Below are 19839 nucleotides of genomic sequence, written 5' to 3' on the forward strand. Positions count from 1 at the left end.
AATGTATGAGTAGTATTAATAATGCATTGAAAAGACTGCGGCTTTGGAATCAGATATCCTCCTTCCTATATAATGAAAGGCTAATATGCAAATTGTTCCCTTGACTAGGAGTTCAACCAACTGCCCGCAGCTCCTCCCCCAGGCCCCGCCCCCGATCGCCCCTACCCCTCCCCCCAATCCAGGGTGGGGCTGGCCTGCCAACCTCCCATGTCCCCTCCCCCCAGCCAACCTGGCCCTGCACAAATTCATGCACCGGGCCTCTAGTCACTTAAAAACCCTATATTACCACTGATAATTACTGGATCCTAAGTAAATATAAATAATCCTGGGCCATCTATTAAGTGGAATGATTCCATACATTTCCAACATTGGGAAAATTCTATGAGATAATGAATCTGAAATAACCAAGTGAAGTGTCTAGTACATTAGTGATTCTTATTTGATAAGGAAATTTAGTATTTAAAAAAATCCTATTGGCCCTGGCCAGGTAGCTCAGTTAGTTAGAGCAGCATCCCCTAAGGTTATAGGTTCATTCCCTGATTAGGGCACATAAAAGAATCAACCAATGAATGCATAAATAAGTGGAACAAATAGATGTTTCTCTACCTCCCTCCCCTACCCCACCCCCTGCTCTCTCTCTTTCTAAAAATCAATTTTTAAAATCCTATTAAGAATCATTTAGTGAAGTAGATATCCTCAATTTATCTTGTGTAAAAATCTTTCAAACTTACTTAAAGTATGGTACTTCTACATGACATGGAAAATGACTCTAGTCTGCTTAAAATGAGATAATTAATCATAGTAATGTAACTGAATGAAGTGGGAAATAATATTGCCTCATGGACAGAATTTTTATTCTTCGGAGAAGTCAAGTGGCAGCCACTAAAACTGCTTCATTTAAGGCCTGGTTACAAAATGGAAATAAGGTAGATGGAGGATAGGAAACATCCTGAAAAAGCAAAACAACAAATTCTGTGCTCCCTTTCCAGTACTGCACACCTCATACATGCACAGCCCGCGTTTTTATGAGCACAGTCTTCAGGAAACAATCAGAACGGCCTTGCAAGGGAAATTGGCCTAAACTCATAGTGATGGATTGGTTTCTCTTACTATATATGCCTTTCGTGATGTAAAAATACGTTGGTTGGAAAAAAAACAACCCAAAGAGTAAAAATAGGCTATGTCTTCTCTTTTCTGTGCCTGGTGAGGATGCATTTTCAAAAAATACTTCTTAACCATGTTCCTGGGGAAAATGGCACTATAATGAAGATCTGTACATATTTATTGTTTGTACTGAGAAATCTTATAGTTACTTAATAATATTATGTCTCTTCTATTTTATACTTTATATTTTATATACACTTTTACAGACGAGCACTTAAAAAAGATGTTGCCAAAGTTCTAAGTACATCCTTTATTTTTTTTTTAAGTGTTTATTGTTAAAAGCATTACATGTCCCCTTTCTTCCCCGTTGACCCATTCTAGCCCACCCCCCACCCCAGGCCTTCACCACACTATTGTCTGTGTCCATGGGTTATGCATAAATGCATATAAGTTCTTTGGCTGATCTCTTCCCACCTGAGTACATTCTTAATTGGAGAATTTTTTTTCCTTATGTAGTTATACGTTATTGTTTATAGTTTATGGGTTAGCTGGTAGTATACATTCTACCAACTAACCCAGTGGAATGGATACCACTTTGGTAAGTAATAATTGAGCATTTAAAAAATAAGTACTTTTTAAAAAAACTAACCGATATAAAACTTTTACAGCTTTATTATTTGTCCTCATGAGAGACCCTTAAATATTTAGGCTTGCCTGTGATCTTAGCTTCTGAGCTGGTACCCAGTTTTTAACATATAAAATCTGGTGCATCTCAGAATTTAATTATGGCTTTATATTCAAGGTTCTAACGTAGACATCTTCATAAAATTTTATTCCTCCAGGATAAAAGGGAAATTGAAGCTTCTCTGACCCTCGGGCTGACCATGCGGGGAATACAGATTTTCCAGGTGAGTAAATGAGAGAACTAAGTGTCCAGTAGGCACTGCTCTGTCTCCCAGTGACAGTCCCTCTGTGGTCCCGTGATAGGTTCACCGGTCCTTTTTGGCCACGGATTGGTCATTGCTTCCTGTTTGTGTGCACAGATGTGGACGATGTGGGATAGACCAAGGGATCCAGTCTAAACCATGTAGTAACAAGTCTTCCAGAACAGAAAACAAAACGCCAAAGATTGGCCCACGTTCACCACTTTTTCTGTGTGTGTCATTGACGTTAAATATACTCTTGTATATTTTTGTACTCTGGAGCATTTATAATTCTAAAGATGACATATGCATACAGTGCCTGAGCAGATGTTTTAATTTCCGTTACACTTTTCTGATAAAGCTTGTCCCTTGAGTAAGTAGGTGGGATGGTGCTACAGCCATTGACAAGGGGGAGAAAAAGCCTCTTTCTGGGAGAGCTGGGAGAGTATCAGGATATCTTTTCTTTGATGTAGGCAAAATATCCAAGGATGAAAGTCTGAGTACCTTGTCTCGTCTCCTGAATGCCCGAGTCTTTCGGACTTTTTATTTAAATTTTAGGGATAGGCCAAAAGAGGAAAGATTGCCCGGAAAGGGCAGTTAATGATGCAGGCACTCGGGAACCGGAAACTACTGAATCATATCACTAATCTTTTAATTACTGTCTGCACATCTCCAAAGAGAGCTGAGGGCCTCTTTCGGATTTTAATTAATGTATTTTAGTTTTCTGGGAGATAAATTAGAGCCATTTTAGTGTCTGTCAGTTTCATCAGTAACTCTATATGCATTATAATTCTTCCCACAGAATTTAGATGAAGAGAAACAATTACTTTATGACTTCCCCTGGACAAATGTTGGAAAATTGGTATTTGTGGTAAGTTTAAAATAACTGGCTAAAGTAAATTACTCAGTTGTTTGTTTGTTTTTGGAATTTTGTTGTTTCTTGTTTTTTAAAACAATATTGTCCCAGATACAAAAGTTGATACTTTTAAGAAGTCAGCAGTGAAGATAATTAGATTTCTTATATTCTTATGTCACTCATCAGTAGAACAGCTAAAATTAAAGAATTTTATAGCAAAATAAATTACTAGTTTTAATTTGTGTGCCTGGTCTTCACACAAATTAAATACCCTAAGTTATTCTACTTGCAGAAGAAATGTAGTGAGAAAAGAACAAGATGAGTTCATCAAATAGAATTATTTTAAAAGTGTACAGCAGAGGGATTAGAAAATAGAAAACCATAATCACAGGGTAAGTTCTCTTCGTGTGGGGCCGGCCAGTTCCTTTGGAAATTACTTCCTTTGAAGAAGGAATAAAGAGTGATATAAAAAGATGTTTCTATTAATATCTGACTCTTCGAAACTCATCATTATAAAGAAAGGTCTATAGTTCTTAACAGGAAAAATACCTTTATTTTTAGAATATTTTTCGAGCAAATTTATGATTTTTCCAGCTGTTTCTTTACTTTGCTAGCTATCTCCATTTCTTAGTAGAGTTCAAAGAATTACAGTTAACAGTGTGTCTGTCTAGTAGTCATTAAAATCCACAATTTTCTTTTGTTCAGAAACTACTGAAAAAAATACACAAAGCAAGGAGGGAGATAAGGATTTGTCCACATGTGCTCTCTCCCCTAAGGAAGATGGCCTATATAAATAAAGGGTTGTATTGCCAAATAGCACTGGGCACTGATTCCACACTGTCCTGTGAGTCAGAAGACCTGTTCCTGACTTTACATTACTTTAATTACTTGGGCACAGTTCAATCTGATTTCACTTTCCTCCTACATTAAGCACGGCCTGACCTGCCTCCTCCCCACTGCTCTCCTTTGTTCCAGCTCTTTGTGAAAGGATCTGGGCTGTTTGAAAATGAGTACTTTATTGCCAGACTTGCCCCTTTCATGTCCCACACTAAGTAGTCATAAAATGCATTTCTGGAATTGAGTGTTTTAAGGGTCCTGGACTCAGTGGATCTAGTTTTGCGTCATACTCATCTGAGGAGCGTGTTGAAGTTACAGACTTTTGGGCCTCGCCCTCCTCTCCTAGAGATTTTCTATTCAGTGACTGTGGGTTGGAGAGGAGGAATCTACTTTGACAGACTTCCCAGGTGCAGCCAGCCCAGCCCTGCCTAGCTGTGTGACCTTGAGCGAATTGCTTAACCTCTCTGTGCCTTAGTTTCTTCATTTCAAATTGAGGGTGAGGATGAATGAGTTACATCTGCTTACAGCTTGTTAAGTATCAGTTATTACTAGTCTAGCACTGGGGTCCACCGGTGGTCTTTTAAAGAAGTCCAGAGGTGAAAAATTCCATCCCTGTCTGCGTTACACAAACCCATATTGCTTTGTGCCCACTTCAGGTTAGAGTGTGCCTCCCTCTTCGCTTCACTTCTCCTCTCTGGCTGAGAATCTTCGCATCTGGAATACTCCGTTTTGTAGTTCTGCTGCTGCTTTATTCATTATTAAGAAAGTGAAAGAAATTCAAAATAGTCTAGCACTGTAAGGAACTCTGCCAGGCTCTCGCCCTCAACTTTGAACACTACGTTAATGATCCCAGGCTTAAGGAATGTGATTCCTTATATCTCTATTGATAGACACGTATAGCTCTTCTTTCTCTTCCTTGTCCCATCCCACTGCTGTCTCTGTAGCTTCCGGCTTAGAGAAGTTTTATATTTTTTTCTAAACCCTAAATAGGTATCCAGTATTTTTCACCATCATAATTCTATTTATTTCCTTCCCGGAATTTATCATAAGCTATAATTATTCTGTGTGTTAATTTACCATCTGTCCCACCAGAATGTGTCTCCCGGAGGGTGGGGAGCTTGTCTGTCCTGTTCACTGCTGTTTCCTCGGTGTCTGTCTAGCGCAGGGATCGGTAGACAGTGCGTGTTCCACAAATACTTGAATGCATTCCGCTTGTGGAACTTGTTTGCTGAGTTAAGTGTTGGGATTGCATTTGAGGTTGAGGATGCTGCATGACGGGCCCTTCGCTTCTCCATTATATAAATGGCCTGACCAGCCAGAGACACCAAAGATCTTCCTCAACTGTCACACCCAGTCAGTGATTACCAGAAGACCCTCGCTAGACCCTTTCCTGAATTTTGGGTAACCCTCTGTCTGTGACAGTTTTGAAAGGGAACACAGTACTTTATGTCTCAGCAAATTTTGATTAGAGCTTTATACGGTAAGTCCTCACTCAAAGTTGTCCACAGGTACAGCGACTTTAAGCAAAATGACGTACAACAAAACCAGTTTTACTGTAGGCTAATTGATAGAAACAAGAGCTGCGTTCCCATAGCAACTCATCAACGTTGTGATGAAACGATGTTATCCAAGGACCTGCTGCACATCGTTTTCGCAATCTGTAGTTTTCCTTACCAAGTAGACAACGAAGGAGACCTGGGCAAATCAGAGACTTTGTTTCCCGAATCTGCATCTGATTTATGCTTTCCCTCCCCAGGGTAAGAAATTTGAGATTTTGCCAGATGGCCTGCCCTCAGCCAGGAAGCTCATATACTACACGGGGTGCCCCCTGCGCTCCAGGCACCTCCTGCAGCTGCTGAGCAACAGCCACCGCCTCTACATGAACCTGCAGCCCATCCTGCGCCACATCCGGAAGCTGGAGGAAAACGAAGGTATCGCAGGCTCCTGCGGGGTGGGATTTGGGGGCCAGGACTCTCCCAATTTAGTGCAGCCTCCTCTTTCCATGCCAGCACTGTTCCAGAAGGCAAGGGTAGCCTCGGTGCCAGCAGCCGCACCCATCCCAAATGCCGAGGTGTTCCCTGTCGTTGAGCTGCCCCTTGTGTAGCCTCTTTAACTTATCCCACGCTTGGCTTGAAAATGCTTGTGAGAAGCCACCAAGTGAAGATTCAGGCCAAGGTTTAGCTGTATCTCAGAGCTCCATGTCTACACGGATCCACCTTGGTTCTATGATCCACGGCAATCTGAAATTGCTTCCAACGAAGTGGGTCACAGAAATGGCTGCAGTCTCTCTTCTTGACTGTGGGGAGGCCCCCACGTCTGCCCTAGCAAGAATGGCAAAGGAGGGAGAAATTTTCTTCTGAGGATTTTACCAGCCAGTCCTGTGGGGGCTGGGCTGAGACACAGTCTATTAGGAACCCCAGAGTCCTGGGCCAAAGTTGACACATGGTGAAGAAGAGGGAGGCAGAGAGGGCCTCTAAGAGCAGGCTCCAACTTTACAGTATTAAGCTCGTGGTTAACCCTTTATCTTGGGTTATGGCACCCTGGAGTTACTCCACTTAACACTCCCAACTTCTGATCCCCCAAAAGGCTACTTTGCATATTTGTTTATTTTTTAATGCCTTTCATTTATTTTGCATATTCATGTTGTACTAATTCTTGGTAATGCGATTAGATTAGTAGATTTTAGGGGGTTGCATGATCATTAGGATGCAGATTCATATCGGAGGTCCATGTCTGAAACAGATTTTGACCTCTCAGATCCAACCTTTCCCACAGAAACAAGGCAATACCTGCTCTCTCTGAGCAAGCAAAACACCTCAGAGAGATTTGCACGTCTGATCAATTCCTTTCCAAAGCTGCCTCTGTCTAAATGAGACCCCATTTGTAGATGTCACTGTCATTTAATTAGCGATTAGAACGTGAATCATCTCCCACTGTCTGCCACCACGCTGCACCTGTCTTCAGAGAGAGTGGGTAAAAATGTCAGGTGTATTGGCTTCCGCCGCTGCCAGACTGCCAGTCCTTCCCCAGATGACTCATCGGTATGACAAATATATCTCTCCGATGCTGACATGAATATTAAAGAGAATTCAGACAGGAAAAGGTGCTGAGGAAACTTGTGAGGATGGGTAGGAGACTTAGTGGGGTGCAGAGCCTATTGTTTGCCAAGTCAGCCTCGTTCCTAATTGATGCCTTGAGAAGTTCATTTATTCCACCAGCTCTCCACCAGCAGCCTTTTAGTAAATTCTTGTTTAGGGGACTGTAGGGGGAGCTCTTTAGAGCCCATAAGAGGGAACGAACCATAGCGTTTAAGGTAAACTACCCAGCATGTACCGGGTGCATTTGTGGGCTTACGTGTACAGGGCCATGAAGGAATGAAAAATTTGTAAACTGGATCTTTTATTTGGGCAAGTGTAGATAGATTTGGAAGGGAAGTCTTTTGTTCTTCTTCTTCCAAAGAAAACACATTTAATTTCTTCTACTTAAAGATCCCTCTAGGTCTGAGGAAAAATTAAAACTAAGTTCCTCTGGACCAGCCTTGGCCTGAATCCACTTATCTCACCCGCACTTGAAGCCCTTTTTCAATATTGGCTCAGCAAAAAGAGCAGCACAAAAAGAATCTTACTTAATTACATTTCATTTAGAGTCACCTTGTCTGAAATACTGTTTTAGCGTTTTATAGCAGAAAATAATCACAAGAATTCTCCCATAGTATTTAGAAGAGAAGTGCCTTTGTCATTAGAAAGATGTTAACCCAACTTTATTCAGTAACTAGAGCTTATTCTTAAGACATCTATACAGAAGTCACATCGCCTGCATTCTATTTTAAAATCATGTGTGAAAACCTTTGCGGTCGCTGGGCTTTTCCCACAGAGGGAATAAAAAGCACACTGGCATGTTGAGCATCTTCACTCTTGATACCAGTGATTGTGAGGGGGATGAGAAGTTGCATTTTGCATTCCTTCGAACAAATTTCTGCATTATTTCAGTATTTCCCTCAGTTTGTAACCGAGTGGTGTGAAGCTTCTTAAATGTTTGCAGAGGGTCTAAGTCAGTGATGGCGAACCTATGACACGCATGTCAGAGGTGACACGCGAACTCATTTTTTTTGGTTGATTTTTCTTTGTTAAATGGGATTTAAATATATAAAATAAATATCAAAAATATAAGTCTTTGTTTTACTATGGTTGCAAATATCAAAAAATTTCTGTATGTGACACGGCACCAGAGTTAAGTTAGGGTTTTTCAAAATGCTGACACGCCGAGCTGAAAAGGCTCGCCATCACTGGTCTAAGTGATGTAGCACTCACTTCAGAGGAGACAGAAGCCAGCCTCGTGGTGCACCAGGGCTGCTGACACTCTGATGGGAAATATACATACACAGGGCTCCTAGCAGGAGCGCAGGCTGGAGACTGCTTGTACCCCAGGGAGTGTACTAGTGAGTATGGGATACTAGGATTGGCTCCAAAACTTCCTGGAAGCTGGGGTTAAAAAAACTATTTGTAAAGATGTAGAAAAGCTTTTATTTATATGTATTTATTTAGTTAGTTTTCAATATATATTTTTATTGATTTCAGAGTGGGAGGGAGAGATAAAAACATCAATGATGAGAGAAAATCATTGATTGGCTGCCTCCTGCAGGCCCCACACCAGGGATTAAGCCCACAACCTGGGCATGTGCCCTGACTGGGAATCGAACCATGACCTCCTGGTTCATAGGTGGATGCTCAACCACTGAACCACACCGGCCAGACTAGAAAACTTTCAAATAATCAGATCCACATTTCCCAATTGTCTCAGACCTCCAATACCCTATAGAACTTTTTCCCTATTTCTCTTTTATTACTTTTTTTCCTTCACTTGCCACCCTTCTGAGGGTCACATGGCTATCTATTATTTTGAAAGTACAGTAAGTAGAAATGGTATGAGAATTTTGCAAATGCTTTTAGCGCTCATTTTCATGTCAACCCGTTGCCTTCAGAAAGCAGGAATCCTTAGAACCCAGGCTCACCCTAAAAAATGGGATGGATGCACTTGTCTCAGTGGTGCGTGTTGGGCTGTGATGTCCAGCCCCAGTCTGCGTTCTCTGTGGCTACACACACATGCCTTTGTGTTTCAGCCCAATTCCTTAGAATTGACAGGAAAGGGCTGGAGCCCAGAAACGCACGCCTCGCCGTCCCCTAGCATCTTTCCATTATGCATCCCGCAAAGCATATCATCATCTTCTCTTTCTGCTGATGCTCATTCCCTCTCGGGAGCCTGTGGCGATGATACTTCAGAGCTGGAACCAGACATCAGCAGTGCGAGTGTTTTTACTTAACCAAGAAACAAGACAATTAAATCCGCCATCAGCCCCTGAGGACCCAATTAGTCTCCTTGTTAGCAGCTTCTGAGATAATATCAACTTAATGTTTCCCAAATGCACTCTCCATTGTTAGCATTGTTCTAATGTGTCATTTCTCTTCCGTATTAAAAGCACAAGGAAGCTAAGCTATCTTTCTGTTTTAAATTTCTGACGTGAAGCACAAAAATAACGTTTTTGTGTCAGGAGTGCCCCTGCACCTCAGCTGTAGCTTTGTGCTTGATGTACTGGCTGGTTTAGCACTTGATGAAAGAGACTTCCAGTGATGCGTCTCTGCATGTGACACGTTCAGGAACATTTTTACCAATCAGAGGCCACGTGACACACCAGCCGTGCTGACTGTGTTTTCTAACTAGATGAGAAAGTCTCACTAATTCAGCCTAAACGGAGAAAAGCAGTCTTCGCTAATGTAAACCTAAATTTTAGAATTACCTGAAAGAAATTCTCAGAAGAATCGTTTTATTTTAAATTGTATTCAACAAGTTAGAGCTAAACAAACAGTGGACCAAATGAACAAAGGAAATGAATGGCAAATAGCATACTTATCTTTATTCAACAGTCTCCTATAGTAGTGTTTCTGAAATTAGCTTGGGGGAAGGACCGGGTTTTTTAAATTTCTAATCCACTGTGAACTGATACTTCTGCAAAATACAAAAGTCACAGTGGTGGCTGCCATGACAACGTCAGGTTGCTCTCACACTTTCTGAATGTTTATTCTCAGTTACTGAACTTATTTCACTGCGGGGCCAGTAACAGTTTGCTGACACGAGGTGGTCGGTCAAGGAGCAGCCTTCTTCTCTGGTGTTTGAACCCTGAGTAGTTTAAGCGTTCCCCTCAAATGTGCCGTCCTGGCTTTTATTCACTTGGCGGTGTTCTTAGGTGGAGAGGCTGCCAGAATTAGGACCACTTGCCAGTCACTAGATTCTGAGAGTGAACTTGTACTTGATCTTGGCCTGATGACTGACTCACGTAAGCTCCCCATCCGGTCCCCGTCTGGGTTGAGTGAGATGACGATCGGTTGTTTCTTCCCAAACAGAGAAGAAGCAGTACCGGGAATCTTACATCAGTGACAACCTGGACCTTGACATGGACCAGCTGGAGAAGCGGTCCCGGGCCAGCGGGAGCAGCGTGGGCAGCATGAAGCATAAGCGCCTGTCTCGTCACTCCACCGCCAGCCACAGCAGTTCCCATACCTCGGGCATCGAGGCGGACACCAAGCCTCGGGACCCGGGGCCGGAGGACAGCTACTCCGGCAGCGCCATCCACCGCAAGCTGAAGACCTGCAGCTCGATGACCAGCCACGGCAGCTCCCACACCTCAGGGGTGGAGAGCGGCGGCAAGGACCGGCTGGAAGAGGACTCGCAGGACGATGGTAACCTTTCCCCCCGGCCCACCGAGCCGACAGGACAGCCCCGTCCTCATGGCTCATTTCTTTTTCTCTCCTAGTTGTTTCTCAGGTATTCGTTCTACAGAATTGATGTCTGCAGAACAACTAAGAAGTAGTAAAATAGAGAGAAAGTCTCATGCCACCTTCCCCACTGACTTGATTGGATTGTTTGTGAACAAAACGTCCCTCTAGTCATGAGCCTTTGCCAACACAGGGTTGGATGGTTGTGGATTCTAAATTTTAGGATTTTATATGGAGTAGAAGTTAGTCCCACAGCCCTTGGGTCTGCGTTTCTGATTTCCACATGAAATAAGCATTGGTTAGGACAACAGATTGGATTCAATGATAGTCACATAAATGTCTTGAACTTTCCAAAAAAAAGAATTTTGAGTCCAGACCATTTCATTAATTAGTATTTCTTAAATACTTCTCAGATCACCAGAACGCTAGGGAGTATAAAAGAAACACAGCACCTGGCTGCTTAACTCTGTGGCGAGGAAATAAGATGAGCCTGTATCAGCCAAACCTAGCATTTGTTTACATCTTTTTTATTATTTTTCTACCTCAAATAAATGCTATAGCATTCAGGTTTGGGGAAGAGATACTGACTCCATTAAGGAAAGCTGCAGAACATGTTTGGTTACTATAGAATTCATGTAGTAACCAAATTGAGTCACTAACTACCCTGAGACTAGGCAGCTATGGGCAGTGGGGAGCTCCATGAACTACTCATTCTGTGTCAACATCTGCTGTGGCATTAGCCAAATGAGCCATCGGTCTCCATTTGCCCTGTGACGGAAGCAGGGTAGTATAGCTTTTCTTCTTTCTTAAAGAGTAAGCAACAATTGACAAATCAGGGTGTTGGAAGACCTGTGGAGAACACAGCAGTCTTGTGAGAAAGAGGACAAATAGCATCTGGTTGAGAATTGTCCCGGGAGTAGACTGCTGTAGAGCCTCATACGCCAACTTATTTTCAAATACGAATAATTACATAGCTTCCCTCAGAATGTGGCTGTGCATTATAGTGATCATTTCCCTTTCTGCCACTACATGTCTTTTCCCTTTTCTGTGTCAGAAATAGAGATGTTGGTTGATGACCCGAGGGACCTGGAGCAGCTGAACGAAGACTCGCTGGAGGTCAGCCCGGACATGTGCATCTACATCACGGAGGACATGCTCCTGTCGCGGAAGCTCAATGGACACTCTGGTGAGCTCCCCCAGGGAGTTCTCCTTAGCAGAATGGGTTTTGTTTTTAAACCTCAGTTAGCTTCTGTTTTTGTCACGTGTCATGAATTAATCTCTGTTCTTTATAGAGAAAGATGCCTTAGTACAAGGTACTGTCCAAGTGGCCTGGGTGCTTATTGTTATGCCCCTCAAAGCTTTGATTGAGTGAGAGACCCTGTTAGGGTTGAAGTGACTGCCATTGCCCTGTCAAGACCCACAGTCCTGCCCTAGCTGGTGTGGTTCAGTGGATAGAGCGCCAGCCTGCGGACTGAAAGGTCCCAGGTTCGATTCTGGTCATGGGCACATGCCTGGGTTGCGGGCTCGATTCCCAGTGTGGGTCATGCAGGAGGCAGCCAATCAATGATTCTCTCTCATCATTGATGTTTCTATTTCTTTCTCCCTCTCCCTTCCTCTCTGAAATCAATAAAAATACATTTAAAAAAAGACCCACAGTCCCCGATGCTGCACCTCTCCCATGCACATGGGCAGGAAATCAGATGAATAAGGCCAGCACAGTCCCCCCACCCTGGCACTCACTCTGCAAGAGCGCGAGGAGCCTTTATGGCAGAAGCCCACTGGCTGGCCCAGCAGAACCCTGGCCTTCCGGTGCTCTGCCAGGAACAGACCTGCGGTGGTGGCAGAATCCTCTGCCTGACCAACAGAAATCCGCAGGCCGGTGCTCTGGGCACGCTTAGCTTAGTTCTTCACCCAGCTTTCCTCCCTTCCTGCCTTATTAGGTTGAATTTTCCTTACAAGTACATTTCAATGTGTATTAAATATAAACTCATAATTACATGCACATTATAGGTGCACAGATAGCACACTCTCTCTCACTATGCATGTGTGTATGTGTGTGCATGAGACAATATACACGAAAGTGCTCGTGGGGAGGGGGTACAAGGGAAGCATTTAACACCGAAAGTTATTTCTATAGGTTACTAGCAGTGGCTGAATGAGAATCACATTATGGTTTTGTTTTGTTTTTTAATAAGGTGGGAAGGTACTTAAATTATTTGGCCTTAAGGACTTCACCTACTCACTTGCTTCACCTGTTTGCAAGAAAAATGTCAGTGATCTTCCCATACATCTCCAGCTCTTGTTGGCAGTTTTACCTTCTGAAACATGTCGTGGGGATGCTTCTCTCACATGCCGCGGGCTCATAAGGAAGTGTCAGCCCTGGATTTCTGTTTCCAAGTTTCAGCAGGTTGCCCCCAAGCACTGGGGTGATTAGGGACCCTGCTGATCTTCACTGTGGCCTCCCATCCCAGGCTCTTACCAGTGAGGGGATTGCCTCGGGAGGTATGGGCCACAGTGTCCCTGTTGGCCAAGAAGAGCTTCTGTGAGCTGAGCACGTTCCATGTGCAGGCCCTGTACTTCGTGCTTTTTATGCACATGCTCTTTAATCATCGTAAAACTCTGTTGATAGGTGCTGCTATCAGCCCCCTGTATAAGAGGGGCTGACATGAGACTCAGGGTGGTTAAGTAACTGGCCAGGACACATGGCTGATTACTTGTCTGGGCCGAGGATCAACCCAGATCTGTGTGACTCCAGAGGCCAGAGCCCTCACACTTACCCACTGCACATCGAAGTGGACCAAACATAGAAGTCACTGTTCAGGTGGGATTAAGTTCTAAGCTGGTGTTATGTGGTAAGTGGGAAGATCGCAGGAGACATAGTAAAGAGATTCCTTTACCCGGCCTAGGGTCTTTGTTTTTACTACGAACTTCATCATAGCGAGCTTCGTTAGAAGTTTATTTTAGAAAATTCAGGCTCTAAATTTCTTCCTGTACTCAAGCCCCACATTCATCTCAACCCACCCCTCACTCCAGTTTCCTATAAGATACAAGATAAAATGTGTTCCATCCTGGTTGTCTCCTACCAAAGAATCACCGTGAGATTTTCCAATAATGGTTCATATTTGATCTTTCTTTTTCAGTAGCAGCAGTATATGTGGCAAGAGGTATGAATAATGTGAAATCTTCATTGCTTTTTATTCTGTTTTACTTTAGGGTTGATTGTGAAAGAAATCGGTTCTTCCACCTCCAGCTCCTCCGAAACAGTTGTCAAGCTTCGTGGCCAGAGTACCGATTCTCTTCCACAGGTATGGAGGGACCTGAACACTTTAAATAGCAAGTCAGCATGCATATTTATATAGAGAGGCGAAAATTAAAAATCTTGAGGAAATGATTCTTACCAGATACATGCAGTACAGTCTGATTCTGAGCTGACTTCCGGTTTATTTGCTGGTTCCATTTATCTTGGAGTTGATTTGGTTTTGCATAAATTATGCACCTTGTGTCACACTCTAGGTGTCCAGACTTCAGGCTGACGGTGTTCGTATGTGTTGATTGACAACAACAACTGGTCAGGTGTGCTGGATAGAGGTGTTTCTCCACCCTCTGATTCTCCCGTTCAAAGTAAACTTTCAAAGTATACTATGGGAGAATATTTGATAACCTGTGTTCACTAGTTAGGCTAAGATGTCAAAAGTTAGAGACAAGTTAACATACTCTAAAGCTCATGGTTGCAGTATTTGGATAAAATGTACAACTTACATTGACCTCTATTTTCTGAGCGCTCTCTGTTTCTCCTTATATGTCTCTTTTTCTTGGGTTCTCTCTTTTTTTTTTCTTCTGTGTATTTCTTTTATTTCATTTTTTTTCCTGCATTCTGGTAATTTTTGCCTACTGCCTTTTTCTCTCTTTTTTTCCTATTTGCCCTTTCTTCTTTCATTTATGTAGTCATAATGTGAAATGACATTTTATTAAATATTTTTCTGAGCCCAGCCAGTGTGGCTCAGTGGTTGAGCATCAACCCATGAACTAGGAGGTCACAGTTCGATTCCCCGTCAGGGCACATGCCCAGGCTGTGGGCTCGATCCCCAGTGGGGAGCATGCAGGAGGCACCTGATCAGTTATTCTCTCTCATCATTGGTGTTTCTGTCTCTCCCTCTCTCTGAAATCAGTGAAAACATATTTAAAAAAAATATTTTTCTGAGAACTCTAATGCATAATTTTTAAAGCTGAATGTGTTGCATGATTAGGTGGAATGAACTCCAGAATCAGACTGCCTGGGTTTGCACCCTGCTAGGCCACTAAGTGTTAGCTCTTATTGTACATAAATGTTTGTGGGGCACAGCGAAGGATCAAAGTCCTCACCTACAGAGTGGGGAGAGCATTGTGCCTGCCGTGAGGATTTGTGGTGATGACCTACGGAATTCTCCGTGTGAAAGCACATGGGCGCCTGGGAGGACATCAGTACGAGGGATGGTCATCTCCAGGGGTGCTCCGAGGTGACACTTCCTGGTAAAATATTGTTGGGCTCGGACCCTCTTCTCTCCCTCCTGGTGCTTTTGCCTCTTAATTCTAACAGCGTTGTTGGCCTTTGTGGTGTTCAGCAGCATAAGTGAGAGAGAATAATGCCTCGTTTCCATTAATAACCCATTTAGTATCTTCCATTTATGTAATTATCTGAGCCACTTTTCAAACTATTTATATGTTCAGCCAGTACCACCTCTTGGGATAATGAACTCCAAAAGTCTGCTACCCGCTGTGTGAAGCCTTTGGCAGAACACGGCCCCTTGGGGTGTTCAAGAGCTGCCTCTCAGTCCTGGCACCTGCCTCCCAACCTTCTCTGCACCAGGTTATTCTTCCACCCCAAGAATTCTGGCTTTAAAAAAAAAACAAAAACAAAAAACAGTTCTCCAGTCTTTCTTCTGGAGAAATAATTAGTTTGTTTTCCCATTTCCTATTAACATAATAACAGACCTCAGCATGAACGCATTGCCACACTGAATTGCCTTATGCTAAAGAAACAACCTCTTTACCTACACAGCCTTATTTTAAGACAAGTGCTTGATTTCTGAGATGCTCGAGAGAGTTGGATTCCTGTCGCATTTACTTCTCTGTGCCTTGGATTATTCATCTGTAAAATGGGGAGAATAACAGCACCCGCCTCATAGGAAGAATGAGTTGGTAATACACGTGGTGTGTTTATATCAGGGCCTACCACCGCATAATAAAGGCTCAGCAAATGTTAGCTGCTATTCCTGTTATTGGTGGTGCTGATATTTTTCTGCTCAGGGGTCCGGGTGTTTTAGATTAGAAACCTCTCTAACATACAGGGTTCCTTAACCCTTTATATAGTTTTGCAGCCTCTCTCTGTAAACAGGGCAAATACTGCTATTGCTAACCTTTCACTTGAGCCTATCCTCTTGAAGTTGTTTCAGACTTCCCTTGTTTTGCAGACTATATGTCGAAAACCAAAGACTTCCACCGATCGGCATAGCTTGAGCCTCGATGACATCAGACTTTACCAGAAAGACTTCTTGCGCATCGCCGGTCTGTGTCAAGACACTGCTCAGAGCTATACCTTCGGCTGTGGCCACGAACTGGACGAGGAAGGCCTCTACTGCAACAGCTGCTTGGCTCAGCAGTGTGTCAACATCCAGGACGCTTTTCCAGTCAAAAGAACCAGCAAATACTTTTCTCTGGACCTCACTCATGATGAAGTTCCGGAGTTCGTTGTATAAAGTACGTCTGCGTGCAGCTCTACGGCAGCCCCTTTCCCTGGGGGCCGTGAAAGCCATGAGTTCTTTCTTATTCCTCGTGCCATATCTCCCTCACCCAAAACACAGCTCTTTCTTTATATTTGCGCGGGAAACAAAGCCGTGGGACAATTGCACTTTAAGTATTACACAGATGTGGAAGAGAATGTACAGCAAGACAAGTGCCTGGAGTTTACGAGCCTTCGGAAGGAAATGTGCTTTACTGGTTACCCAGCCTTCAGAGTAGTGAACCGTGGTGTGTTTGCTCACCGTTTTGTTTTTTTTAGTTCAGTCCCACGTAATAACATCATGGTTTTTATCATGGGCATGATGGTAGGGTTGTGTGCCTGTACATTTTTTTATCGCTCCCTCATGAAATGCCCATGTTTTGAGGGAGGAGAAAAGAGTCTCCTTTCTCTGGAGGGACCGGGGCCTGGCCCACACCCACTGCCGCCGCACTGGGGCTGCCCCAGCGTGAACCCTGGCGAAGCGGTCAGGATCAGTGCGTCTAGCAAGCCAAAGAGATGAACATGACAGAAGTGCAGCCCAGGGTGGTACCGGCAGGCGTGAGCGAAGCAGTGCCCGAAGACCGCATGCTGCGTGCGGCGCCTGTGACTCCTCCGTGCCCAGCGCCACGTCCTCCTCCTGCTCTTCCAGAAAATAATAGAGCAACTGTGTTCATGTCACAATGTATTTTGTAGAGTTTCCAACACTGTTTTCTGTTAAAAACTACAGAAATGTCTTAGAAAATGTTCGTGCTTAGTGTTTGTTTTTTAAATAAATCAAGAACAAATTATGGTAATGCTAGTTTCTGCTTAACCAGAAACACCCTAACTCTCCCCAGATGTTATTATACATATATAAAGACATGAGATAGTGCGTGTTTATATGTGTGTAAAGCTTCCGTGACGGTCTCATGTACGTGGCCGGTCTTGTTGAATGTGGAGGATGCGTCATTGAATGAATGCTGCCTACAGACAATCAGTTGACTCATATAGCTTAAAATGACTATTTCTCATGTGTCTTTTGCCGTGATTCTTAACCCCGGTTACATAATAGAATTATTTGGAGAGGTTTTTTAAAAAATGCCTGGGTCCCACCTCCAGTGAATTTAATTAGACCCAGGCGGACTGCCTTTTCCTGTAAGTTCTCCAAATGGAGCCGGTATCAGCAGAGCTGAAAACCATGGATCCAGAGGATGTCTTTTCAATTTTGATGTAAAAGCATCCAGAAAATGTTAGTGGTTGAGAAAGGGCCATTTTAGAGACAGTTTCTGCCACTACTGTTAGGATATAGAAGGAAACCAAGTCCGGGGAATGAACTCATTAGCCTTTAGATGTCACGGCCTTGCTCGCGCTTTAGGAGAGAACTTTAGCACAGTGTCTTTCTATGAGATGTTTTTAATGATTTCATATTTAAAGCATTTGTTTACCATATTTTGATATACCATTTTTCTACCTTCCAGGTTTTATTAAAAAAAAAAAAAGCAACACTATTATTTTCTAAAGAAACAGTCATATTTTTATACAAAGTTAAGTTTTCAGGTAACAAAGATGTAGATTTAGGAGACGGCAGGACACACAGTGTTACCCATGGATGGGAGTCAGTATTACAGACACACACGGGAGCACGCCCACCTGTGCTGTGCCCCGCATGCCCACGCGGGCGTGGCAGGGCCGTGTGCACACAAGCCTGGTCAAGTCAGTCTAACTTGACACTTTAAAAGGAAAAAAAAAATTCTATAGAGTTGTATAGTCATGGAATTATTGTACTTTTATCAAATGTTTTGAAAGAACCAAAGTTTCAGATACCAGAATGTATAAAAGTATCTCAGCCTCTGTATGAAAGGGTGAGAGTGTGAAAGGATCATCTAGTGACTCTTTTTCTTAGACGTCATCAAATAGTTCACCGTTTCCTGTAGATGCTGAAGGGACAAGTCCTGGGGAAGTTGGACTGTAAAGAGCCCCGTCACAACGTGCCGTGTTTCCTCAGCTCTCAGTGTTTCTTGCAAAGACCAAGAAGAAAACATACATGTATGGACTAGGTAGCGCTTTTTACTTTATTTTCTCTCAACTTCAACCTGAGTCGCGCCTTCAGGGTTCTGTCAGCACAGTTGGGGGTTTTGCACACCTTCTTTCTAATTGGATTGATGCATCGTCTTGTGGGTTTTCAAGAATGAAACATGCTGAGGACACTTTTGTTTTGTGATCCACTGTTTGCAGCAGAAGTATATATATGTATATGGAAATCCATTTTGAATACCTACATTTTTGTATTTGGAAATTGTTTTAAAAAATAAAAAAAGAAAAGTATAAAGCTGTTATTTATTCTGCATTTGTTAATGTCCATTGCTAAGTTAGTGTACCGATTTGGTATGCACTGCTTCTACATTTGTATTTGCAACAGTGAGCTTTCTATCTACACAAATTGTAAAGAATCCTTTCTGTGAAAGGATCGTCATATCGGGATGATACCAAAAGTGTGTAAAAAACGAACTGCATTATTTTGTAATTATTCTTATAGGCATTTCATGGTAAGATCAACAGTCAATAAAGTTACTTTTTATTTGTCTCTGGGTGCTTTTTTTGTTGTTATTAGAGTTCTCAACGAAGCAAAAGGTGTTGAAGAGTGAATGTTTCCTCTGTGTCTTCTTTCCTGTGATGGAGCACATTAACGGACAACCTCACATTCTGGCGAGATAGATGCCGAGCCCTGCCCTGGGCCTGACCTGCTCCGCCTGCACTGGAAGTGCACTTGTTAGCTCGTTTAGTCCTCGTATTCGCAGAAGGCAGGTACTATCATTGTTCTTAAGTTAGAGATGAAGGAACCAAGGCTCCAAGCAGCTGAGTCCAGTCAGAGAGGTTGTGACATCCACTATTCAGTTCCAAATTATGGGGCTGAAAAAAACTCTTCTTTAAATATATTTTTTATTTTTTAAAAATTAAAATAACTACTATAACTTTTGCCCTTAAAACAATCGTTATTGGAGTGTTGGTTTTAATTTCAAGAAGCTTAGTGGTTGCATGTACCTATTTTTAAAATATGTTTTTATTGGATTTAGAGAGAAAAGGAGAGGAAGAGAGAGAAATATCGAGAGAGAAGCATCAACATCGATTGGCTGCCTCCTGCATGCCCCCATTGGGGATTGAGCCTGCAATCTGGGCATGTGCCCTGACCGGAATCGAACCAATGACCTCTTGGTGTATGGATCGACATTCACCCACTTAGCTGCACCAGCTGGGCAGTGGTTGCATTTAAAAGCAAGCATTCATAAGACTGAATGTAGGGCAACAGGCATAAAGGACAGAGCCCAGAACTTCAAGGCCATGGACAGGGTTCTGAAATGCCCTAGCCCTACTGAAAGAAAATCCATTACCTTCTTTTCTGCTCCTGTTTTCTTGGCTATGAAAAATGGGAATAATAATTCAAAGAACTGTTGAGGATTAAGTAAAATAATAGGTATAATATTCCCTAGATGACTAAGGTGGGAAAAAAGAAGGTTTTCAAATCTGACAAAAACTGAACTTTTATAGAATTGAGACAGTGGGTCACCTGGAAGCATAAAATCCAAAACACAAGCTTTGTAGTGCAGTGTTATG

The 19839-nt window shown here is 42.9% G+C and overlaps 1 protein-coding gene across 15 annotated transcripts in view; it reads left to right on the forward strand.

Annotated features, from left to right (window-relative positions):
* FRMD6 (FERM domain containing 6) overlaps window positions 1–18811 on the forward strand; it is a 78819-nt gene extending 60008 nt beyond the window's left edge. For 14 of the 15 annotated variants that reach the window (XM_036306744.1, XM_036306755.1, XM_036306787.1 and 11 more), the window contains 7 exons: window positions 1947–2012; window positions 2830–2898; window positions 5477–5651; window positions 10119–10454; window positions 11545–11676; window positions 13704–13795; window positions 15941–18811. In XM_036306744.1, coding sequence (XP_036162637.1) covers window positions 1947–2012; window positions 2830–2898; window positions 5477–5651; window positions 10119–10454; window positions 11545–11676; window positions 13704–13795; window positions 15941–16225 — 1155 coding nt within the window. In that variant the 3' untranslated portion in view covers window positions 16226–18811. The remainder of the gene's footprint in view (window positions 1–1946; window positions 2013–2829; window positions 2899–5476; window positions 5652–10118; window positions 10455–11544; window positions 11677–13703; window positions 13796–15940) is intronic. The other variant, XM_036306774.1, reaches the window with a different exon arrangement.
* Window positions 18812–19839: the final 1028 nt, after the last annotated feature.

Source organism: Myotis myotis, unplaced genomic scaffold (genome assembly GCF_014108235.1).
Source record: "Myotis myotis isolate mMyoMyo1 unplaced genomic scaffold, mMyoMyo1.p scaffold_m19_p_1, whole genome shotgun sequence".
Lineage (NCBI taxonomy): Eukaryota > Metazoa > Chordata > Mammalia > Chiroptera > Vespertilionidae > Myotis > Myotis myotis.